We start from the raw sequence: 22078 nt of genomic DNA, 5'->3' as shown, positions 1-22078 counted from the left end.
TTGGATGAATCTAGCCAAATCCCAATTAGTTTAAAGTATGAACCTCAACTCTAATTATTTTTTTACCATCAATTGATTTTTGTTCTTGTATATTACCATTGCCAAGTTAGTTAAATTTGCCTAATTTGAGTCTATATTTTCTTTACCCATTGCCAATTTTATTTGCTTCTATTAAAAATTTCTATATTTAATACTTAAATATAATTTCTCATAAGAACGATATTCTTACTCATTACTCTATTATTTGATATGGCACATGCACTTATAGTGACACATATCAAATGATAAAAAATTAATTATACTATTATAAAACAAAAAAATAACATATATTAAAATTTTAAATAATATAATAAACTTTTAAATATATTTTATAATAATTTTATTTTTTAATTAAAAAATTATTTTTTATTATTATTAGTGAACACGTTTTCATAATTTTTTTATTTTTTTATAAAAAATGAAAATGAAAATTTTTTAAAAAATAAAAAATTATTTTTTTACGAGTAAATAGGCGAGGGGAGATGCGGAGAGATTAGTTTGCATGTCTTTGTTTCCTTTTTCACCCTCATTCATTTTTTTTTAATTTTTTTTCCTTTTGCAATTTAAATTATTCTTAATTTTAATATTAATTAGCAAATAATTAAAAAAACTAACTATTCTCATAAAATAATATTTTATCAATTTAAATTAAAGAATTTCATAATTTTAATAAAATAAATAATCTGTAAAAATATTTAATGGAATTGATTTTAAAAAAATATAAATAAATAAGAAACTAAAATTTTATTAAAAATTAAAACAATAACAAGTTCTGTAAAAAGTTTTCAATCAAGCATATAACTAATTTTGACAAATATGGGATCATAAAATTATAATAATAAAATTTTATTAAAATTAGTGATATTAACAATAAGTTTCCCTCAAGAAAAATTTTTACTAAATTTAAATTTCTTTTTATTTTACTTTTTAATTAAATTTTAATTATTTAATTCAATTTTTGATGGCCAAGATTTCTTTATAGACTATGTGGTAATGTTTTTTAGAATCCTTGAACTGTCCATTTGTGTGACCACATATATATAGATTGTTTTCCTTCTATTTCTTCGAGAAGAATAGCTCCTAATATTCATCACTAGCATTAGTCGGATCATTTTTTTAGTGATAGGAATTACATTCTCAGAAATTCAATGTTGGTTTAGGCTAAGTGATTTTTTTTTTTTTTTTTTTTTTTCAGATAACGTGATCCTATATTCTTTGATTAGAGCTTAGAACTAGACCATAAGTTTTTTATGGGCCGAGACGCTTCTTGATAACAGCATGATGTCATCAATATAGATCAAGGCACTATAATTATAATCTAAATCTAAATCTAAATTCCATGTGAATTGATAGCAAACTATCTCCCTAAAGCTGGAAGAAAAATATATCTGTATAATAAATTTTAAGCAAATAAGTTATTTGCCAAAATTTTACTCTAAGATCAAATTTAGAAAAAATGTGAGCCTCCTAGAGATGAGTGAATAGGGAGTTAATTTATAGTTTTTAAAATTTTCACTTTCAATTAAATATATATATATATATTTATTTTTATCCATATTTATTAAAATGTTGAGATCTTTAATTAAAATGAGCAAAAAAAAAAAACAAATTTTTCGTGATGCATTAAAAATAAAATGAAATTACAATTATAACCTCAATTACTGGTTCTTGAAATATGTAATTATATTTCAAGCGGGCTGCTGGGAAATTAATATAAAACTAATAACCAACCAACAATAAAATTGACATTGCCATCTTCTCGTACGGATGTCTATTTCAAAATTAGGGGATATTTGATTTATCTATTGGGTACAGTTGATAGTTAATAGACACTTAAATAGGTAAATTAGACTGTTTTGTAATTTTAAAAAAATAAAACTGATAGCTGATGGGTAGCTGATATTATTCACATCAGCTACAGTTTGTATCAGCTCTATTTTTAGAGCTATTTCTCATCAGTTAACAGCTAATTTAATTTTATTTTTTTATTTTGATCATATTATTCTTTTTTATTTAGCTCAAAAATTAAAAAATACTAATACTTTTATATTTTTTATTTATAATTTTAATATTTTAATTAATACATTTCAATTTTGTTAAAATATTTTTTATTAATAATATAAAATATAAAATATTTATTTATATCTAAAAGTTTAAAATTAATTATAAGTTTTTTCTCATATATTTTTATCTTAAGCCTTATAGTGAACATATCTAAATAAAAATTTTTATCTATTTAATATAGTAGAAAGCAAGAAAATTTATTAAAAATAGTCAAATAAAAATGACGAACAAATGAGAGAATGAGATCCTTGCTACACTCGCACTAGTAGGCAGAGATTTTTTTTCAAAATTGTGTAAAAAAAATTTGTGTAATTTGGAAAATAATTTCAGAATCAGGATGAATTTGGCCATGTAGGTAAAAAACAATTCACAATGTTGATAGTTATATTGTAGGTACTGTGTAAAAGCCAACCCTGTTAAAACTAATCAATTAACGTGGACAAGGGGCCACTTGCACATTTCAAACTCAACAGCCCCTTGTCCACATTAGTAGGACAAAATTGATGGGTCATAATGAAAATGAATTAATGGAGAAGAGGAAAAAAAAAAAAAAAGAGAGAAAATCCACCAGAAGGGAGAAAAACGTCATAACATGAATTATTGAAATTAAACAGACTGGATTAATATTATTTATTTATTGGTTACAGTATTCTTTGTACTTTGCCTATAAATACCAAGAAAAATAGCTCTTTTTCGAATCACCCCATCGAGCACCTTGAAGCACAGAAGATTTATACATCCATCTTTTCACTGATCAGTTTTCTTCCATAAGGAAAAACAAAATGGCAGATCAAGATTCAGCTTTTTTCACATCTACTACCAATCGCATCAACTCTGCCAATTACCATCCTGCAATCTGGGGAGATTATTTTCTCACACCTGTTTCTGACTCCAAGGTAAGTAAACTGTATCTTCCTCTTTGTGCATGTAAAATTTTTTAAGTTGATAATAATTTCTCATTTGATTAAAACTTCATGAATACTGTTGAACATAAGCATATTGTTACATTCTCTTATTCTTCTGTTATGTGCCTTCGCAGACAACAGATACTTCAATCCAACAGCCATTCGAAGTACTGAAACAGGAAGTAAGAAGGATGCTAAGAGATGATATTGATGAGTCTTCCCAGAAATTGCACTTGATTAATAGAATACAACGTTTAGGCGTTGCTTACCATTTTACGAGTGAGATTGAAGATGCATTAGAAAAAATCTGCCATGACTATTCCAGTGATGGGAATGATCTGTATACTGCTGCTCTTTGGTTTCGACTTCTTAGACAGCAAGGGATTAAAGTTTCATCTGGTAAGATAATAACTAATATACGAAACTACTTGGCTTTCAATTGTTCATCAAGTAAAAGCTCATGAATTGTCTACTATTTTGGGATGCAGATATATTCGTAAAATTCAAAGACAGTGAAGGGGAGTTCAAGGAGTCCTTGAAACAAGATGTGGATGGCATGCTAAGTTTATATGAGGCTGTGATGCGTCCCAACCGCAAGTGCACGGGTCGTACAAGTAGTATAGAAAAATATCGATCCCACGAGGAGTTGTGTTAATGATTGAATTTTCGATATAAAAGTTGACTAAATTGAAGTATTTATGAAATTAAAATAATGACTTAATGGGTAATGGAGTATGAAATCTAAATGTGCAAATTTAATAATCTATTCAACTATGTAATGATTTAACTAAATTTGCATCAAATTAAAATAAAGCAAATTCAAATATGGCAATATTCAAAATGGCAAGTAATTAAATTCGATTAGAAATTAACAATGATAAAAAGGCGATTCCGGAGTTCGGGATTTCATATTCAAGCTATTTTGGGATTTTCCCTAGCTAGCCCAATCCATGAAATTTATGGGTTTAAAGGAGATTAATTCTAAAATCCTTTGAAAACTCTTTCGAGTGAGACAAAGAGTGCCTTAATTAACTTAATCCTACTTTCGTGGAGTTAAAATTAACCAAGACCCATTAGGTTCTTTAATCAATCTATTAAAACCCTCTTAACCCTTAGTCTATTTCTAGATCTAAGTTAATTAAGTCCAATTTCTTGATTAACTATCACTTGGTTTTCTCCTTTCGGTGCTTCAACCAAGGATTAAGAACATAACTTAATGGGGCCCTTCATTAAGCATGTGAATAAGCACACAAGAAATGGATTAAACCTCATAAATTCATTAAATTGGGACTAACCCAGTTCAAATCCACAAAAATAACTAAAATATTACATCCCTTACTCCAGAATCAAAAGTAAACTACTCACTATCCATAATGCTTACAAGATATGATGAGTTTAAATGGAAATAAAGCTTTAATCTAAGCTAAGAAGTAAGAAATTAAACACTAGAAATGTAGAAAAATGTAAAAGAAGGAAGAAATCTGCAAATCTTGGTTAAAAATGGTGTGGAAGGTGAAAATGACTCCTCAAATTCTGCCTCTCTTCTCCTCTTCTTCTTTTCTCCTTGCCTCCCTTTTAAAATGGGAAAATGAGACTATATATAGCATTTTTCTGACATGGAGCCCTAAAATAGTATGTTCTAGGAGGCAGACATTAAGGGAATCTTCTGACTCATTAATGAACTCTTTATATGGATCGCATAAGTGGACTGCATAAGTTATGCAGTCCCTTATGCAGTTTTCGGCTGGTTCTGGAGCAGTGATCTTCCTCCTTATGCAGATCTGCATAGCTTATGCGGCAAGTTATGCACAGTTTGGTCAATGCATATTTCAGCTTGAAAACTTGTTTTTTTGACCTCTTTTTGCTGTAGAAGACACTCCTCAATGACAAAATTCTCTTTAGTCCTTCAAAAACACCATTTTCCCTACAAAACAAAGTAAAAATTACAAATTAGTGCAAAATTGACAACTATGAAAAACTAACTAATTAACTAATGAAATTAGCTAAAAATGACTAATAACCAAATAAAATGATTGTGAAATTAGACCTAAATGACTATGCAAAGTGTGTGCATCAAATACCCCCAAACTCAGGCTTTTGCTTGTCCTCAAGCAAACTTTAAAATGTGATGCAAAGTTTTTAGGGGTGCCTTATCCAAGGAGTTATGAAAATTACCAATTAAAGTAACTTAATACACCTTTAGCCATACCAACAACCCGTATACCCATCCCTCAAAATGCAAAGAATCTAATGCTTATCCAAACTTTCACCGCTTAGCCATCAAGTCAATTATCATTCAAAATCCCCAAACCAACCAATCAAAAGAGAGTCATGCTCAAAAGGAATTCTAGAACAATCAATAGTCAAAGTGTCTCCATATGGAATGATGGAATTGAATGAATGAATGAATAATTTTCCAATCCCATAGGCAAATTCCCTACTCCTATCTCCACTAATGTAGCTAGTACTATCAAGAGATCAAAGGTCTTTTTAGGGATGTAATGGGGCCATGGGGTTCAAAATGAGGCTAAGAAGAAAGATGGGTAAAAAGGATTCAAAGCATGAGAATATTTTCAATTTTGAAACATAAGGTACACTTTATTATATATTTTTTCTTTTTCTCTTTTTTTTATATATATGGGAGAGAGAAATACACAATGAGGATTGTCAAGTGCTAGCATAGTTTACAAAACAGATAAAAATGGAGGGACATTTTGATACTTTAACTTGTATTTTGCATTTTCTTTTGATGATTGTCCCTAAAATTGCCACCCCCAAACTCATTTCTTTTAATACTTTGGGTGGATTTCTTTCATTTTGAATGGCAATAGTGAAAAGCACATATACTAGCACTTTTACAAGGTGACAAGTATTTCTTCTCCCTTTTATTGTATTTTTTTTCTTTTCTTTTCTTTTTCTCTTTTTTTTTTTTTTATGTACCTAATATTGTAAATAATTATTCTCATGAAAAGGGTTGGAGTGTTTGGTTCATTGGCTAGGTAACAATAAGGATTTCAAGAAAAATTAGGGGTAAAAAGGCTCAAAGGGGTTTGCAAGGGTCAATTTTAATTAGGAAAAGGGCCAAAGGTTTAAAATGAGAAGGTTTAAATCAAAGAATGCCTAATCATCTCTCTTTTCAAGTACAAGCTGGTATTTCGCCTTGAAAGGTTTAGAAAATTTGTTCTAGGATTGGTGAGACATCATTTGACTACCTTATATCCAATAATTCCCTCTAAACACTTCCATCTCCAAATGACTAGTTGGGTGGCTTTTTGGCTAAGAAGATATGGGCAAGGGATAGACACTTCAAAACCTTACACCTCTTAGGAAATTTTCAATCCACAAACCCAGCTAAAGGGTGAGTCAAATCACTCTCATAGGTACATTTTCAATACTCAAGGGATTTGGCAAAAGATTTTAATGCATGGTGTATGATTCCTAAGATGAGTAATGTATTAACTAAATGGAGGAAGTCTATTTGTATGTTTGTGTGCAATGTAATGTATAATGTGTGTGTAGATGTGTAATGTGTGTGTGTGTATGGATGTATATGTAAAATATTTACAATATATGTAAATGGAATGGAATGAGATGCTCCTATACTCAAAATGTGAAAAGTAAAGCCAAAAATCAAAATGTGCACCCCCAAACTCAAAATTGGACATTGTCCTCAATGTCTCAAGCAGCAGATAACCAAAACTCAAAGCAAATAATATTGACCAGGAATTGTAAAAAATGAAGAGCAAAAAGAAAGAGTTACCTAGTGTGAGAATTCAAGATAAAGGAATGCATAAGAAGCTGCACAGGTTATGCAGAGTTAAGTGCTGTCCAGAGCATGTGCATAGGTAAGGTGCATAAGCCATGCGGTGCTGCATAAGTGGCAATAAGGGTTGCATAGGCTATGTAAAATATTTGCAAATTTTTTTTTTTTTTTTTTTTTTTTTTGTGCATAAGTAGGGTGCATAAGCCATGCGGTGCTGCATAAGTGGCAATAAGGGTTGCATAGGCTATGTAAAATATTTGCAAAATTTTTTTTTTTTTTTTTTGTGCATAAGTAGGGTGCATAAGCCATGCGGTGCTGCATAAGTGGCAATAAGGGTTGCATAGGCTATGTAAAATATTTGCAAAATTTTTTTTTTTTTTTTTTTTTTTTGGTCATGCGGAAGTGCATAAGTTATGCACTCTCCTTATGCAAGTTTCGGTGACCCTTGAAATTTTGAGGAGCGAAGTCATGCGGGAGTGCATAAGTTATGCACTCCCCTTATGCATCTCTCGGCAGAAGTGGTTGTTCAGAAAATCGGGTCATGCAGAAGTGCATAGGTTATGCACTCTGCTCATGCACTGTTCGGCAATTTTTGGAATTTTGGGTTGGTGGTCATGCAGATGTGCATAGGTTATGCACTCTGCTTATGCACCCCTCGGCAAGTTTGAATTTTTGGAGTTCTTGGTTATGCGGAAGTGCATAACTTATGCACCCCTCGGCAAGTTTGATTTTCTTTGGGTTTACGGTCATGCGTAGTGCATAGGTTATGCACTCGCTTATGCACCCTCGGCATTGGAAATTGAGTTTTTGGTTATCGTAGTGCATAGGTTATGCACTCGCTTATGCGCATTTCTGAGAGAGAAAATGCAGAATTTGAAGTTGTGCAAATGTGCATAAGTCATGCACTCACCTTATGCAAGTTTTGCAGATATGAAATTTGACAAAATGAGGTTATGCAGAATTGCATAGGCTATGCACTCTCCTTATGCACTTGCAATAAAGGTGAAAAATGGCAAGAATTGTGGTTATGCAGGATTGCATAAGCTATGCAGTTGCTTATGCACAATTCAACAAGATTAAGATTGCAATGGAACATGATTTGCAAGTGTGAAAAATACCCTAGAATGAAGAAATATAATTCCATGAAGCATAAACCATGAGAAATTTTCACCAAAAACACATCAATATATACAAAGTTCATCAAAAATGCATCACACAATCTTGTAGAAGATGGATCCTGCATAAAAGGCATTTGTGACCCATGCCATTTTGACTCAAAATCTGCAAATCAACATTTAGCACATTAAAACTCAATAAAATCTGCATAAAGTTGTATCTATTCACAAATGATGAACTCCCCAAGTCATGCCAAGAAAAATGCAGCATTTCCACCTTAAATCCCACAACCCAAATAAGCTCATAACTGCAAAAATGGCTCACTTACCACCATATTAACATTAAAAGCACATTTACTTAAAAGTTACACACCCAACCTCACCAAGAACATAAGCCATCTACTGCAGACACCCTCTTTGCTGCAGAATGTCATTTTTTTGCTCTGCATAAACCAGGTAGCAGCTCCTTCCTCCATTGAAATACATCTACAAGGGACAAAATTCAACAATGTCAAAAATTGAATTTGGGGAGATTCAAGATAAAAACAAAAGCAATGAAAGTAAAAGTAAATCAGCAAAAGTAAAATAAAAGGACTTGGGATGCCTCCCAAGAGCGCTAATTTATAGTCCTTAGCTGGACTCTTTTCATGTTTCATGGTGGCTGAAATTGGAATTTATTGCCTCTGTTTCCAATAGGTGCTTCAATGAATCTATACTTCATTTTCTTTCCATCACATGAGAAGATCCTTGTTGCTTTGTCTAAAAATCCCACCATTTCTTTCTTGACAACCTTTGGTGCATCTTTTTCTTTGAGAGATGGTTGTTTTACTTCACTTTTCTCCACTTGCTCAACTTGAAAGATTGGTGCCATAGGACAAGATGGATTACCCTTTAAATGTTGTGCAAATGCAGCCTCTTTTGGATTTTCATCATTGATACTCCCTTCATGGATAAGACAACTTTCAAGAGAAGCCTTCGGATAGCTCTTTCTAAAGTGGTCTTTTACTAACTCATCAACTATATCAATTCTCAAACAAGAGTCTACATCTTCATGTTGCTTCTTCTTATCATTGCCAATGTTGAAGACTAAATGATCCTCTCCGACTCTGAGAGTAAGCTTTTCACCTTTCACGTCAATCAAAGCACCAGCTGTAGCTAGGAAAGGCCTCCCCAAAATGATTGGGATATTAGAATCCTCTTCCATGTCCAAGATGACAAAGTCAACAGGTATATAGAATTTCCCAACCTTCAGAGGCACATTCTCTAAAATCCCTTCAGGATACTTAATTGATCTATCAGCTAACTGAAGAGAAATGTGGGTTGGCTTAAGATCTCCCATGTTGAGCTTCTCATAGATGGAGAGGGCATAAGGCTTACACTAGCCCCTAAATCACATAAAGCTTTTATAGAACATGATTCCCCAATGTGGCATGGAATTGAAAAACTCCCTGGATCCTTGAGCTTTGGAGGAAGTTTCCTTTGGAGGATAGCACTGCATTCCTCAGTTAAGGCTACAGTCTCATCATCTTTAAGTCTCCTCTTATTTGAGAGAATTTCTTTTAGAAACTTAGCATAAGAAGGCATTTGGGAAAGAGCATCAATAAAAGGCACATTTATATATAGCTTCTTCAAAACCTCTAAGAACTTCCCAAATTGCTTATCAAGCTTGGCTTTTTGAAATCTCTGTGGAAAGGGAAGCTGTGGCTTGTAAGGCTCTGGAGGTATATATTTCTCTTCTTTCTCTCCAACCTCCTCTTTACCTTTTCTTGCACTCCCTTTTTCACTCTTTTGTTTTTCATCTCCCTCAAAATCTTCCTCATTTTCTCTCTTTTCAACTTTTTCACTCTTCTCATTATGCACTATTTTACCACTCCTCAGTGTGATGGCATGACATTGCTCCCTTGGATTTTCTGTTTGACTAGGAAGTTTCCCCATAGAATTGGTACTTGATGAGCATGCTTGTTGTGCAATCTGATTTTCCAGCATCCTATTGTGTGTTTGCATTTGTTCCAGCCTTGCTTTCATCTCTCTCAACTCTTCATCACGCTTAATTTGATTAGCAAGAATTTGTTGTAATAAAGCCTCTGTGGTGGAACTTTGTTCTTGCTGTCTTGGTAAAGGTGCAGTATTTGCATTCTTTTTATGAAAACTAGGTGGTGGTTGCCTAGGTTGTTGGTATTGATGCTCTTGTTGTTGTGATGGAAAGTTCTGAGTTGAAGCTTGATTTTGCTGATTCTCCCATGAAAAATTGGGATGATTCCTCCAAGCATATGAAGGATAATCTACTCCACAGCTCATTGTTCCTTCTGCATAAGTAACTTGTTGAGAACTTCCAGAGCATGATGATGAACTGACTAGCATACTTAAATCCTCCATTTTCTTAGCAAGGACATTAGTGAGTGCATCAAATTTGGCATTGATCATGTTGAATGGATCAAGCTCATACATTCCAGCAACTTGCCTTTTTTGAGTTGGAGTTGACCCTCTTGGACTACTCCATAGATGACTGTTCTTTGCTATTTTCTCTAATAACTCATAAGCTTCATCTTCATGCTTAATGATGAATTCCCCTCCAGTTTGAGCATCAATGATTCCTCTGATAGCAGGAGTGACATTTGTGTAAAAATTCTGGTTTATCATCCATTTAGGAATGGCATGATGTGGACATTGTCTCTCCAACTCCTTCCATCTCATCCATGACTCATAAAGAGTCTCATCTTCTCTTGGTCTAAAAGCAATCATTTGATTCCTCAACTCTTGAGTTTTTCCAGGTGGAAAATATTGTGCAAGAAATGCATCAGTGAGTTGCTCCCAATTTGTAATGGAGTTGTGAGGTAAAGAATCAAGCCAATCCAATGCTCTATCTTTCAAAGAGAATGGGAATAGCTTCAATCTTGCTGCATCATCAGACACTCCAGGTTGTTTTTGCATGTCGCAAATCATAGCAAATTTCTTCAAATGTGTGTGTGGATTTTCAGAAGGATGTCCTCCAAATTGAGAGTTTTGGATCATTTGAAGAACTCCAAAATCCATCTTGTAACTATTTGCATCAATTCTTGGTCTTGCTATACTCTCTCTCAAGTCATCAAAACGAGGAAAAGCATGATCCATCATACTTCCCCTAGGCATGTTTGCATTAACAACTTCTTCCCCTTGGGCTTCATTTTCATTGTTTTGACCATTTCCAGCATTACCAACACCAATTCTAACTCTTTCATCAGCCATGTCTGCTTCAATTTCAATCTCTCTCACAGCTTCCTTCCTTTTTCTGGTCTCTTTCTTATTGGCCTTACAAAATTTCTCTATTTCAGGATTGAACAATAAGGTTGTGTCAGTTGTGCTTCTAGCTCTTCTCATAAAAAAAATTAAAGTACCTGAAAAAGAACAAACAAACACAAAATGAAAAGATAACAAAGATAAAACTAAAAACAACTAAAATGATCAAAAACTCAATCTTAAACAAACAACTCCCCGGCAACGGCGCCAAAAACTTGATGCGTCCCAACCGCAAGTGCACGGGTCGTACAAGTAGTATAGAAAAATATCGATCCCACGAGGAGTTGTGTTAATGATTGAATTTTCGATATAAAAGTTGACTAAATTGAAGTATTTATGAAATTAAAATAATGACTTAATGGGTAATGGAGTATGAAATCTAAATGTGCAAATTTAATAATCTATTCAACTATGTAATGATTTAACTAAATTTGCATCAAATTAAAATAAAGCAAATTCAAATATGGCAATATTCAAAATGGCAAGTAATTAAATTCGATTAGAAATTAACAATGATAAAAAGCGATTAGGAGTTCGGATTTCATATTCAAGCTATTTTGGGATTTTCCTAGCTAGCCCAATCCATGAAATTTATGGGTTTAAAGGAGATTAATTCTAAAATCCTTTGAAAACTCTTTTCGAGTGAGACAAAGAGTGCCTTAATTAACTTAATCCTACTTTCGTGGAGTTAAAATTAACCAAGACCCATTAGGTTCTTTAATCAATCTATTAAAACCCTCTTAACCCTTAGTCTATTTCTAGATCTAAGTTAATTAAGTCCAATTTCTTGATTAACTATCACTTGGTTTTCTCCTCTCGGTGCTTCAACCAAGGATTAAGAACATAACTTAATGGGGCCCTTCATTAAGCATGTGAATAAGCACACAAGAAATGGATTAAACCTCATAAATTCATTAAATTGGGACTAACCCAGTTCAAATCCACAAAAATAACTAAAATATTACATCCCTTACTCCAGAATCAAAAGTAAACTACTCACTATCCATAATGCTTACAAGATATGATGAGTTTAAATGGAAATAAAGCTTTAATCTAAGCTAAGAAGTAAGAAATTAAACACTAGAAATGTAGAAAAATGTAAAAGAAGGAAGAAATCTGCAAATCTTGGTTAAAAATGGTGTGGAAGGTGAAAATGACTCCTCAAATTCTGCCTCTCTTCTCCTCTTCTTCTTTTCTCCTTGCCTCCCTTTTAAAATGGGAAAATGAGACTATATATAGCATTTTTCTGACATGGAGCCCTAAAATAGTATGTTCTAGGAGGAATACATTAAGGGAATCTTCTGCCAGCTCATTAATGAACTCTTTATGGGACTGCATAAGTGGACTGCATAAGTTATGCAGTCCCTTATGCAGTTTTCGGCTGGTTCTGGAACAGTGATCTTCCTCCTTATGCAGATCTGCATAGCTTATGCGGCAAGTTATGCACAGTTTGGTCAATGCATATTTCAGCTTGAAAACTTGTTTTTTTGACCTCTTTTTGCTGTAGAAGACACTCCTCAATGACAAAATTCTCTTTAGTCCTTCAAAAACACCATTTTCCCTACAAAACAAAGTAAAAATTACAAATTAGTGCAAAATTGACAACTATGAAAAACTAACTAATTAACTAATGAAATTAGCTAAAAATGACTAATAACCAAATAAAATGATTGTGAAATTAGACCTAAATGACTATGCAAAGTGTGTGCATCAGGCTGCACATCTTGGAATACGAGGAGAGGACATATTGGACGAAGCCATAGCTTTCACTACCGCAAACCTTTACTCGTTATTGCCTCAATTAAGCCCTCATCTTGCACAGCAGGTGAGCCATGCCCTGAACCGCCCCATTCACAAATGTCTGCCAAGGTTAGAGGCAAGGCACTATATTGACGCCTACAAATGGGATAAATCATACAACACAACACTATTAGAGTTTGCCAAGTTAGATTTCAACAGGTTGCAGGAAGTGCATCAGAAGGAACTAAATGGCATCACAGAGTAAGTTCTCATAATTAATTTTTTTAGCACGTATGTTAATTCCTTCAAGTAATTTTGTTGGAAATCCTACATGGGAAATATATGAAATGAAAAGGCAAAATATAAATGATCGGGTTGCAATATAAAATAGTTTAATTATTTTGACGTGTAAAACAATTCAATCACTTATATGAGCTCATATTAAAATAAATTAATTATAATTTGCCACATGGGAAATATATGAAATTGTTCCCCACAGTAAATATTGATTGTTATGTAGCCCCTATTAATATTCAAACTTAATTGCATTCTTCTTTGTTTGCTGAGCTATTGTTTTGTACAATGTTCTTGCCGTTTGACTTGGAGGCTGGGTTTTAGGTTGTTTTATGCACTTTGTTTTGTTGTGATTGTCCTTGGTGCATACTGCTGCTGTTGTGCACCGCGGAAGCGTGTAAACTGTAAAAAAAAAAAAAACACACAAAATACTAATATTTACGTGGTTCACCCTCTTAACATAGGGTTACATGCACAGGCATGCCATCTTCCACTATCAACGATAAATAAATCATCGTTACAAGCTCAAAGCTATACTATCCATCAACCCAATTACACCTAAGAGAACCTATACAAAATCAAACTGCTCATAGTAAATATATTAATTAATCTCTCTTAGTCTCCTTTAGATATAACTCAATATATTTACTATTACAACACCACACCACAAAGGGTGTCTTCAACTATATGGGCAAGAGCCCTCTTACCAATGGATAAGAATCCCTTCCTCTTGAATTATATGTCCTTACTCCACCTTAGGCCAAAGCATCTCTCCACTACAATGGGCAAATGCCCCTCATCAATGGGTCAGCAATTGGCAAGGCCCCTCTTTACAATGGGCAACAACCTCACTCCATGAGCTGAAAGCCAAATAACTTTTTTCACCATTCTCCTATTTATAGTGTTAATTCCCTCAATCCTAATCTGATTAGGAATCCCACTCAATTTAGGAATAACACTAAAATTAGAGTTCTACTGTATATAGGAAATATTCCTCTATCCTATTGAGGAATATTTCTCCCACTCAAATTAGGAAAAAGCCTCTCCAAATTCAACTAGGATTTTGAGTTATAATTCTAACGGATGCTTTGGTCAGTCCAGTCTCTAGGCATGTATTTTGTTTTAGCATGTGTTGTACTAGGTAGAATGTTTTGGGGAGTTCCAATTGGCCAGGACTTTGCATGTTTCCTCGATATATTAATAAAATTTCATTGCTTATTAAAAAAAAAAAGAAAAGAATATTTAAGCAAGACTTGTGCCCCAACAGGTGGTGGAAAAATTTGGACTTCCCAGCAAAGCTGCCCTATGCAAGGGACAGACTTGTGGAGTGCTTTTTCTGGAGTGTTGGAGTGTACTTTGAGCCCCAATATTCAATTGCAAGGAAGAACCTGGCTAAAGTGATATCCATGGCAACCATTTTAGATGATACTTATGATAACTATGCTACATGTGAAGAACTTGAGCTCTTTACAGATGCGATAGAACGGTTGATATATGCACATCTTTCGTCCAATTCAGCATTCCTAGATACATATGCAACTTCAAGTTGATGAGAGTGGCTTATTATATATATTACTTGATTTTTCAGGTGGGATATTAAGACCATTGACACGCTTCCAGAGTACATGAAAATGATTTATGCCTCTATGCTTGAGCTCTACAATGAAATTGAAGAGAGCATTGCTGAAGAAGGAAGCTCATATTGTGTGCATTATGCAAAAGAAGCTGTAAGTTATCTCATCCATCATCCCTAATGTTTCTCCTTCCTAATTCATACATTTTTAATTTAAAGCTTGTTGGTATATAAATATATTTCACAAAAGAAAATCATTCTTGTTCCTATGGGAAAAATCTCAACCCTCAAAAAAATACAGTACAAAAATCAGCTTATATTTTCTAGCATTTATGTAGTAAAAATTTATGAAATTAATTTGCAAATTCATACTTGATATACATAAAATTTTAGTTATAATTCCACATTTATAATTAACTTGCATCAGATGAAGGTATTTAAAATATAATATTTAAATTTAATAATGTAAATATTAGCTTTATTTGAGTAGAGTTATGAAATTTCTTGTAAAAAATTAAATTCATTTTAATTATTTAATTATTGTCTCTAATTCTAATAATTTAGATTTTGTGACAGATAAAGAGAATGTTGCGAAGCTACTTAGCAGAAGCGAAGTGGCGCAATGAAGGCTATGTTCCAAAAATGGAGGAGTATTTACAAGTATCGCTAATAAGTAGCGGTTATCCAATGGTTACAACAACATCCTTCCTCAGCATGGGGAAAGTAGCAACAACGGATGCCTTTGAGTGGGTGTCCAATGACCCTAAGATTATTAGAGCTTTATCACTCTTGTGCAGGCTCATGAACGACATTGTATCCCATGAGGTAATTAACCCATGCATTGTATGAATTAGATATACATACATACTTACATATATATATATATGTGTGTGTGTGTGTTAATTTTAAAAATAATTTCAATTTTGTTATATATAGTTCGAGCAGAACAGAGAACATGCCCCATCAAGTGTTGAATGCTACATGAAGCAGCATGGAGTTTCAGAAGAAGAGACAGTTAAATTGTTTCGAGAAGAGATTGCAAATGCATGGAAAGATATCAATGAGGAGTGGCTGAAACCAACCCCAGCTCCAAGGCCCCTTTTGGAGAGAATTATGAATCTTGCACGTGCAATGGATGTCATCTACAAGGATGGCGATGGATTCACAAACTCTTACATTTTAAAGGACTGTTGCCTCATTGCTTAAGGACCCTGTGCTCTGAACTGCGTTATACCATTTCTCTAGCAATCTATAATTATATTGGATAAAAAAAAGTACGAAGGCGTTTAAAAAATTTGGATAATAAAGGCGATTGCTAAATAGCAATCTATAATTATATTGGATAAAAAAAAATGTATGAAGGTGTTTAAAAAATTTGAATAATAAAGGCCATTGCTAAATATATAGTGCATATGTTCAGTACTTATAAATATATGTGTGGTTAAATATGAGAAAGAGTTAGTTTTTTTTTTATTTGAAATTAAAACTTAGTTATTATTGTTGTTTGAAACTAATTTGATACTTTAATCATGTTATAGAATGTAATTAGTTACATTTCGAGTGACTTTTTAGTTAAAAATCTTACATTAAAATATACTTTTGGTCAAATTAAAATGAATATTATGTATTTATTGATTGAAAAAGCAACTAGTTATAGGTATTTTTATTTTATGATTTGGATTAAATCAAACCAATCCACTAGAAATAGTAAAAAAAAAAAAAAAAAAAGAGCCATATCATGTTTATGGATATACATGATGATGATCATCATCATATATCTATTATCAGATGAAGCTAAGAAACATATAACAACTTAATCAGATAGGCATATACGAACCATGTGAATATACGAAGCAGAACAGTAGCCTAGACTCCTGTTTTATACATTACTAAGTTCTTGCTGAGTATACCCTTTATATGGAAGAAAAATCAGCTGGATGGAATCAGAGGAAAGAAATGAAAACTGGGGAGAAAAAGAGAGAGATAAAGAAAAGAGCGGAGAAGAGAAACAAGGAGATCAAGAAAAGCCAAAATAATGTTGATGATGCCTATCTTCGTCAGGCTGCTGAATCAATTCATTAAGCCAAAATTATTACGTTGAAACAAAAATTTTGATCCAAAAAGCTATTTATTTGTCTCTATATATTTTTAGGGACAAATAATCATTACTGATATCGCTAAAAGTAATTAGAGATAAATATAGAGACAAATATATATTTGATATTAATTTAACTTTCAGAAATAAATATATTTGTCTATATTAACAACTTATAGAAAAAAAAATTGTCTCCCTTTCCATCTTAACAAATTATATTATTTGACCCCAAATCTATTTTTAAAAACAAATTAAATTGACTTTAATTGTTTATACTAAAATTTTTAAATTTACTTTTAGAATTAAATAAATTTGTCTCTAATATTATTTTTTAAAAATAAATTATCTTGTCTTTATATATTAATTTCTTCATATCATTAATTATTAATATAAATACATTTATTGGTCTTTGATAATATAATATTTATTTGCTACTATAATTTAAATGAAATTCATTTATATTACTAAAAATAATAAATATTATTTAAAATAAATAAATATAATTTTAAAAAATAAACTATGACTAGTGGGCTCTGTATTTAGACTCCACTTTTTACTTGAAATGCAAAGAGAAGAGAATTGCCTTTTATAGGAAAATCATTACCTTTCAAGTCCTTGAAAAAAAAAATGTGAGATATCGTTTCTTTTTTTTTTTTTACAAATTATTATTTTCTTAATTTATAATTCAGAACTTAAAATTTCAATTTATCATATAAATATTGTAATATAATAAAGAACTAATAACATAATATATTATATAATCAAATTTTATTATGTTTATTATAGTACTTATATAATTTTTACAAATTTAATTAAAAATAATAATTAAAAAATATTAATATATGTATAATTAATAAATTCAAATCATCCAAATATTTGTAGTTTAATGGTAAAAGTGTTTTTATAAAATTTTTGAGTTTTTTTCTTAAGAAATTAATAACTTGTTAGCCCAATAATTAATAACAATATGTCGATTAAAAGCTTTGATTATATAGATTAAAAGAAAAAAAATAATTTCTTTATTTTAATATATACAAACATAATACAATATAAATATATATGTGTTTGTATTTACATGTTTAATTTTTTGAACATCACTTTTTTATTTAAGTATATATAATCTATACATACTTAACACACATTTTATATATATATATATATATATATAATTTTTTTAATATGAAAAAGGGAATTTTTTAATGACAAATTACAGAAAAATCGTTAAAAGTTCTTATATAAATTAAGTTAATCTTAATCTGTTAGAAACATATAATATAATATTTAGAAATTAATAAGTTTTGCTAAAAAATTAATTATTAGAAATAAATAATATAATATTTTGAGACTAATAAGTTTTACTTAAAAAAATTAATTATTAGAAACAAATAATTATATATTTAGAGACTAATAAGTTTTTATCTCAAAAAAATTATTTATTAGAAATAAATAATATAACATTACAGATAAATAAATTTTTGTCTTAAATAATATAATATTTAAAGATTAATAAAATTGTACCTCAAATAATAGTTATTAATAACAATTATCTTATTTGTCTCAACCTATTTGTCTCTAAAAGACAATATTGTAGAAGCGGCTAATGGGGTTCCCTTCCAGATACTTTTCTTGGACTGCCATTAGGTGCTAATGCGAAAAGAGCTTCTACTTAGGCTCCTGTAATCGAGAAATTATTAGGTGCACCCAGTGTACATGCACTATATTTCACAATCATGTGGGATCTACCCTCCATATTATAAGGAGAGCCCACTTTTTTGTGAAAGAGGGAGTACTATTTTTTAGTGCTCCCGGTGTATCTAATAAATAGCCTCTGTAATCAAAATGTTTGAAGATAAACTCGCATTCTGGAAGGGGAAGATTCTTTCTCCTTTGGGTCACCTTACTCTAATCAAAGCATGCCTAAGCAACCTGCCAATCTATTATCTCTCGATTTTTAAAATACTGAAAAGTTGTTAGAAAATTAGACTCTTATGAGGCAATTTTTTTTTATCAAAAGGCTATCACAAACACAAATTACATCTCCTTAATTGGAGTGTTCTACTACCACCGTGTACAAAAGGAAGATTTTGTTGGGGATTTTTTGTATACCATGGTTTTGAAATAGTCTTTATTTTGTTAACAGTTATCCTAGCTTAAAGGAGTTTGTTAATAAAGTAGTGGTTTGTGACTTATACCGAGTCTTTAGATGTAGCATTAGTGGTTCCTATTTTTATGTACTTGTTTGTTAGCTTTGCTCTATATAAAGGAGCGGTGATTGTAAGTTTAGATTATGTGTGAGTAATAAAACTTGTCCAATCTTGTTCTATCTTCCTCCATTACTAGTTTGTTTCTTTCTATCAGTGGTATCAGAGCAAAACCCTTGGCGAGTGAAATAAGAGAAACAAAATTGCAAGTATGAACTAGCCAAATCCCAATTAGTTGTAAGTATGATGGTCAACTCTAATTATTTTTTTTACCATCAATTGATCTTTGTCCTTGTATATTACCATTGCCAAGTTAGTTAAATTTGCCTAATTTGAGTCTATATTTTCTTTACCCATCGCCAATTTTATTTGCTTCTATTAAAAATTTCTACTTTTAAATTACTTTAACTCCCATATAATTTTTTTTATCAATTTAAATAATAAAAATAATTATAATTTAATGTTTAAATATAATTTCTCATCAAGACGATACTCTTACTTATTACTTTATTATTTAATATGGCACATGCACTTATAGTGACACATATCAAATGATAAAAAATTAATTATACTATTAGAAAACAAATAAATAACATATATTAAAATTTTTAATAATATAATAAACTTTTAAATATATGTTTTGTCTCCTTCCTTCAGACTCAGAAACTCTTGTAACTTCATGTCAACATACGTGTCGGGGACCAATTTATGTCAGAATTCCCTCAGAAAATTGTTACACTCATTTCATATAGGCATTTTAGGGTAGTTTTGCATCCATTTTGCCCTTATATTTTAGTATATTTTATGTTTTTAGCTTTATTTTAGTTTATTTGTTAACTTTAGATACTTTATATTTGATTTTTGTAATTTTGTTGTTTTCGATAGGATTTTGTGGCAAATCGAGGATCAATGAGTGCATTAGGAAGTGATTTGAAGAAATTTGGGATTCTTTAAGCATGGAGGAAAGTTGAAGATATCAAGCTTTGAAAGAGCAAGTTAGTCGAAATTTGCTTGACACTTTGCTTAAGATCTTGCTCAGGGTAAAGCGGCAGTGCTTAAGGTGCAGCACAAGTCAAACAGGAGCAGAAAAGTCTATTTTACTCTAAGTCTGCCGAGATTTGCTGAAGGTCTGCTTAACCTTAAGCAGACAGTGCGACCAGAGGCTGAAATTTGCTAAGAAGCTGCTTAGGGTTAAGCCGAACCCTAAGCAGACTGCCCAGAATGTGAATAGTGCTGCTGACTTGGATAATTTTACACCTCATTTCCTATCCACTCCTTGACTCTTATTTACTTTTAGGGCAACCTTTTGGGACGATATAAATTCATCATTTCCTTATTTTTGCCACAAGAGGAAAGGAAGGAAAACAAAAAAAGAAAGAAAATAGAATAGAGAAGAAGGGAGGAGACGCCATTTTCTTTTGGGGAGGAGCTGTTGTACCAGTTTTGGAGCTCCAGAAACTAGAGACTTTGGTTCTTACACCTGGGTTTTTCTATTTCAGTCCTCTTATCATGTTTTTCTTTACTCTTCCATCAATAATTCTTGTAAATACCATTATGAGTGAGTAATCTCTTTAGATTTTAGAGTTGGGAAATATGTTTTAGATTAATTTGTGGATTTGGACTGGGTATTTCCTTATTTTACATAAATATGAGTTTTGATTCCTTCCTTGTGTGCTTGATTTACTTGCCTAATGTTGGTACCCATTGGGTATTGTATTAATCTATGATTGAAGGACCGAAAGGTGAAAGTCATTGATAGATAATCAAGGATTGGAACTTAAAATCACCTAGATTTAGAAATAAACTAGGAATTTAAGAGGAATTAATTATTGGTTACAAAACTTAATGGGTTTTAAAGTAATCAAATAACATACGAAAGTAGGTTTGGTTATTTTAAAACATACTTTGGTTTGCTTGAAAAAGATATCAAAGGAATTTAGAATCAATTTCCTTCAAACTCTATTTTTCCCTAAAAATTGGAATGCCTAAGACAAATCCCAATTAATTTATGCATAAACCCCAACTCTGGAATCACTTTTACCATAATTAGACTTTCATTTGAATTACCCATTGTTAATTTAGTTTAATTGCGAACTAGAGTTAGAATTAATTTGTTTGCTCCTTTTACCCATTCCAATTAGATTAATCAATTTACCTTGCTCATTTACATTTACCATTTATTCATTAATCATTAGCCCAAATAATCGCTTCATTCATAGTTTGGTACTCAAACTGCAAATCCTCGTGGGAACGATACTTGATTCATCACTTTATTACTTGAGATGACCCGTATACTTGCGGATTAGTCAACATCAAGTTTTTGGCACCGTTGCCGGGGATTTGATTTTTTGTTTGATATTGAACAATTGTTTGTTTGGTTAATTTGGGCATTTTATTTTATTTTCTTTTTACCATTTTACTTTGAGAATTTGTTTATTTTGTTTTTCAGGTACTTTATTTTATGAGAAGGACAAAAAGTGAAGAAATCAATCTATTCTTTGACCCAGAAATAGAAAAGACAGCAAAAGCTTTAAGAGCAGAATCTAAGTGGAGAAAAGCTGAAATTAAAGCTCAACAACAACAAGAAAGAGCACAAGAGCAAGAGGAATTACAAGAAGAAATGGCCGACAACAACAACAACAATAACAACCACTCTGTGAAGGATCATGCCTATCCTAACATTGGAGATTTCATGCCAAGTATCACAAGACCAAGAGTAGAAGCTAATAATTTTGAACTGAAGCCTGCACTCTGTCAAATGGTACAACAATCACAATTTGGAGGAAATCCAAGTGAAAGTCCACATGTGCATCTAGCACACTTTCTTGAGATCAGTGATATGTTGAAGATAAATGGAGTTTCTGATGATTCAATTCGACTCAGATTATTTCCTTTTTCTCTGAAGGACCGAGCTAGAGAGTGGTTACATTCTTTGCCACCGGGTTCTATCACAACATGGGATGAACTTTCTCAAGCATTTTTAGCTCAATATTTTCCACCAAGCAAGACAGCT

General features: G+C 31.7%; 1 protein-coding gene and 1 non-coding gene across 2 annotated transcripts; both read left to right on the top strand.

Annotated features, from left to right (window-relative positions):
- The first annotated feature begins 2790 nt into the window (after nucleotides 1–2790).
- LOC110651556 (alpha-copaene synthase) lies at nucleotides 2791–16171 on the top strand. Its single transcript, XM_058145400.1, is given in 9 exon segments — nucleotides 2791–2999; nucleotides 3143–3407; nucleotides 3497–3582; nucleotides 12877–13163; nucleotides 14464–14682; nucleotides 14785–14923; nucleotides 15346–15594; nucleotides 15706–15956; nucleotides 15958–16171. Coding segments are annotated over 9 exon segments (1644 nt in total). The 5' UTR covers nucleotides 2791–2885; the 3' UTR covers nucleotides 15992–16171.
- On the top strand, nucleotides 10537–10644 carry LOC131179713 (small nucleolar RNA R71). The gene has a single exon (XR_009148600.1). It is a non-coding gene; the product is annotated as a small nucleolar RNA R71 (small nucleolar RNA).
- Nucleotides 16172–22078: the final 5907 nt, after the last annotated feature.

Source organism: Hevea brasiliensis, chromosome 4 (assembly GCF_030052815.1).
Source record: "Hevea brasiliensis isolate MT/VB/25A 57/8 chromosome 4, ASM3005281v1, whole genome shotgun sequence".
In the NCBI taxonomy this organism is placed as follows: Eukaryota; Viridiplantae; Streptophyta; class Magnoliopsida; order Malpighiales; family Euphorbiaceae; genus Hevea; species Hevea brasiliensis.
The sequence above is the reverse complement of the archived record's forward strand: the minus strand, read 5'-3'. Positions and strand labels throughout refer to the sequence as shown.